General features: G+C 36.1%; 1 protein-coding gene across 1 annotated transcript; it reads right to left on the bottom strand.

Annotated features, from left to right (window-relative positions):
• Positions 1–3755: 3755 nt before the first annotated feature.
• On the bottom strand, positions 3756–4586 carry LOC106796391 (protein SRC2 homolog). The gene has a single exon (XM_014768609.1). The coding sequence runs from the start codon at positions 4584–4586 to the stop codon at positions 3756–3758; it is 831 nt and encodes a 276-aa protein (XP_014624095.1).
• Positions 4587–4791: the final 205 nt, after the last annotated feature.

A 4791-nucleotide genomic window follows, 5' to 3' on the forward strand; every position in this document is an offset into this window, starting at 1 on the left:
AAGCTGATTAGGCAATGTGCATATTTGAAGTATGAAGTATGTCGAGGGAAGATGAGGTGATAGTGTCCTTTATGCAGATGAACATGAACATGATTGATACCCCTCTTTGCCCTCTAAGGTAGTGATAAGCCTGATGGAGGCTGTGTGGGATGCTGGCATTATGGTTAATAGCTTACCATCAACAAAAAACTCGTGAGGTATTTGAAGAAATTAATTAGCGAGTATTGTAAAGAGTCAAAGAGAGAATCATAGTGCTTGTCATCATTTCCTTGGAAAAGGGTGTGCAGGTTGAATTGCGGCCTGAACCGTGAATAATAACCACCACTCTAATTATGTTCATTTCATTGTTTATTTTTGTAGTGAATTATATAGTTTGGGTTCTCTTCACTTTAAAGTTTGAAGTTTGTTGTATCCATATATTTTTAGGAGATTTGTTTTTCTTAAAACTCTTAACTTCATTATGTTATAAATTATTTTGTTTTGGCACAATAAATTTTTAAAAAATTTTATTGTTATCCTTTATATGCCTAAAAGTTTCATTTTAATATTTTTTAATTTTTCACTAAAAACATTAATAATTCACTAATTTTGTTAAATTAATTTTTTTGAAATAAAAATTTAAAATAGCAGATACTAAACAAAAACTTCAGTCACGAACAACAACACATCAACACATCCTTCTCCCAACCAAGGAATCAAACAAGTAAGAGTACAAAGTATAGTCTTAATTATTTTTGTGTTTGAATGCAAAAGATTTTTGAAAAATTAAGGAGATGTGTGACAAACAGAGAAATCAGAACAAATAAAGAGAGTTGTAAGTGGTAAGGTGGCAAGAATCTGGGGTCTATGGATGGCGATCGGGTGACAGTGTGTGGATAGTGGTTTATGGGATGGAAGAACGGGATGCGTGATAGTAGAGATATTGGTCGCGCATGGTGACATTAGGGTGGTGTTGGGGTTGCGCTCATCTCGGCCTCCTCAATTGCCCCACCTCACAGTACTTAGCTCCTTCTCCAGATACAAGAAGGCTTATTCGGCCTCCTCAGTTGCGCCACCATCTTGGGCGACAAGAGCAACCACGGCATCTAAAGCAAGGGAATAATTTGGGGGCATGTGAACGACCGGAAGTAGATGAAGGATTGTGAGATGTGATCTAGAACGTTTCCACGCTTTCACGCTGCCCGCACACTCTTCCACTCCATGCCGCCCAGCATCATTGTTCCCAGAACTCTATGGTTGTGTGTGTTCAACATGATGACCACATCGTTTCTCAGATCTAGATCTAGATGTGGAGGCAAGATTTTTCGTTTCTCTTTGTGTTCAATGAGGAAAGGATTGGTTATGTGTGGGGAGTGGTTAAGATAGTGAAAAAAAAAAGAGATTGGCAGAGGTAAGTGTTGGGTAAGAGTAATTTGTATGAAGGTCATGAAAAAATGAATCCCTGGGGATGTTGTGTGTATTGTGTAGGTGAAGGGAGATTAAGGTTCAGTTGAAGATTTGCTCCCACTGGGTGGTGTTGGTTGTGGGATAAATTATACTCATCCCAATTGCCCATCTTTGTATTTGACTTTTAGAAGGTATACCATACCAACAAAGGTTCCTTTCTTTTCTTGGAGATTGCTTTGGGGGAGGTTACCAACAAGATCAACTTTGAATAGAAGAGGAGTAATTTTGCCTAGTTTGTCATGTGCTTTATGAGACAATGAGTTGGAGGTATCGCTCATTTATTTTTAATGTGTGATTTTGCTCATGCTGTTTGGATGGGTGTATATCGGTGGTTGGGCTTTGCTATGGTGCACTAGAATCAAATACATGAACATTATGTTCAACTTGGTTTGTGTTTTAGAGGAAAACGTGTGAAGAATACAAGATTCATTATATAGCATGTGACGTGTTGGAGTTTATGGATTCAACGAAATAACATCATTTCCAATTATAGCAATCTAATATTGCATGTGTTCTGTTTCAGGTTCAGCAATTATCATAGGCTTGGTTTAGGAAGGATTATGCTTGTCGGGAATATCTTTAGCAAATTGGTGTTTTAATCCTATGGAGTGCTTTTGATTTTGATTATGTTATGTTTTTGCTTAACTATTCTGATGGCTTGGAAAAAAAAATTGTTCACTCAAAGAAGAAGATGAACATGGAAAGATGAGTTTTTTTTTGTGGTTTGTAATTTTTGAAATAAAATAAATATAGTGGTGATTTTTAACCGTTACTATGTTAATTAATTATTTTAAAATTTAAATGTTAACAAACACTAAGAAAATTAAAATCTTGCTTAAAAAGATCAAATTTAGTACCACTCAAATTAAGGACTTGTTAATATTTTTTGGAGCATCTGAATACATCTTTAACAATAAGTTAATCCTCTATTAGTGTAATTTAAGCTTTATTTTATAATATTGATAAAAAATATAAAATAAATTTTGACCAAAGTCCAAAACACAAGTCATAAAATTTTGGCAAAATACATTTCATACACATTAGTAATTTTCATTTTATATCCTTTTCACGTCCTTCTTCTTTCTCTTAATTTTTATCTCTCTCAGTTTTCAGAAAATTTTCTTCATACAGAATTTTTCATCCAAAGTTTCAGAAAAGTATAATTAACTTAAAATACATGACATTTACTCGTTATTAGCAAAGATTAACCGTTACAAAATGCTGTAAGAAAAATGGTGCGAGCGCATAGTTTTTTCTTTAGATTCTGTGAAATTTATTAATTCACCCTTAATTAAATTCTACTTAATATTATTTTTCACATACTTTTAATTGTTCAAGTAAAAATCTAGTCTGTATTTTGTTGATAGAAACTGTGTGGAAGTCTAATACACTCTTTTGAACACATATTATATATATATATATATATATATATATATATATATATTCCTTGATTAAAATATATTAAGAATCATAATTTTTTATAATTCTCACTTCTTATTTAATAAATTTCTTTACTACTTTTATAATTTTTAATAAATTTTAATTATAATAAAATATATATTTAAAAAAATGTGTTGGCAAATCTCTTATCAATAATTCTCAACTTAGATTCATAAAAATAGATGGTAGGCCTACAAAACAAACCCTCCCCTAGTTGGTCATGTTAGTGGTTGTTTCTGGTTTCTAGCTTGGACAACACTGATTAATTCACCTAATATTTTCATTTGGATTCATGCTTGTTAACAAATGCTTAAAATGAGTCATCTAAATTGGGTCCATTGTGTACCAACTCCCTGTTTTCCCCCTCTAAAAATAAGAAAATATCAAAATGATATAAATATATTTTTTATACATGTAATATCCTCTCTTTTTAGTTTATTATTTTTTTTATTTTACTATCTCATTTTTAAATTTTCTATTAAAAAGGATTAAACTTTTATTTTTTTCGCATTTGTAGTTAATCTAAATCTGTTAAGTGATAATCTAAGGATAAATACCAAAAACAAAAAATTGAAAATGTCAAATAATAAACAATAAAAAATTTAGACAGTAAACTGAAAAGATAATATATTTAAGGGATGAAAAACAAATTTAAGAAAAACATACTTAAGACAAAAACAATAATACCAAAAAAAAACTCCGAGCATTACCAAAAAATTGTTTACAACTAAATTTCCGTACATAAAATTAGAAGAGAAATTAAATAAAAAAAAATACTGTACAGCTACGTGAACACTGTCGTTGTCTCGTTGAGGAAATATACTCTTCAGAAAATATGGGCTGGGCTTCGTACTCTTTGTTAAAGTACATTACCACCTGCGTTTACAATACGGGCCTGGTGGATAGGGATGGGCCTCCGGCCCATAAGGCGAGTAAGCATGCAACACCGGAGGAGGCGGAGGAGGGTATGGATACACCACCGGCGGCGGCGGAGGCGGAGGCGGGTAATAACAATGATACTCTCCATCCGACGGAGTAAAAACAGGTGGCGGAACTGCGGCGGAATAGACGGGAGAACCCACCGGCAACGCAACCGTCGGGTAACAACACGTGTTCTCAATTTGACATGTAGGATATGGATATTGTTGCACCTGATTGGGAGCGCAATCCTCCGGAGGCAGAACCGGGTACCCGGAGATTCTCCCCTCGAGAATCTGCGACGTGTGGGCCCCAATCCCCTTCACGCTGTACGAGAAATGGAAGATCCCGTTGGGCCTACCTTCCCCGGACCTCACCTCGTAGCTCACGAACCTCGCCGCACCGTCGGCGGCGTCGCGGATCAGATCGGCGAGCGGCACGCGGCATTCTCCGACGAGCTTGTCGCCTAAAACGACGCCGTCATGGCGGAACTCGAAGCGGAGAAAGAGATCTGATCCATCGGAATCGCGCGAAGAGTGCGAAAGCCACCACAAATCGAAACGCGCGTGGTGATTCCACTCTGGGTTGCTGCCATCGCCGTCGGGGTCTCGGTCCGTTAACGTTCTCTGCATCTGCCTCTGTTCCGCCGTTAGATCCGTATTGGGATCCTCGCTCTCGATGAAGACGAGCGCGTAAAGGGTGAGTTTTTGGAAGAAGTTGAAGGCGCTTATGTCCTTGCAGGAAATTAGTTTCAGCTCTATGCATTTGGTTTCTGGTTCCATTGGTTTCTGAATTAGGGTTTCGAAGCAGTGTCTTTGGGGATATCGAACGATATTGTTGTAATGAGGAAGAACCGAGAAAACGAACATTTATTGTTCAATTTGTTAACTAGTAGTATCATGTATTGTACCTATACTTCAGAATTAAGGCTTTGATTTGAATGGAAGGTTCTCTCGGTGTTCCATTCACGTTAATTGTGTTTGTCTT

The sequence above is a fragment of the Glycine max genome, chromosome 16, assembly GCF_000004515.6.
Source record: "Glycine max cultivar Williams 82 chromosome 16, Glycine_max_v4.0, whole genome shotgun sequence".
NCBI lineage: Eukaryota > Viridiplantae > Streptophyta > Magnoliopsida > Fabales > Fabaceae > Glycine > Glycine max.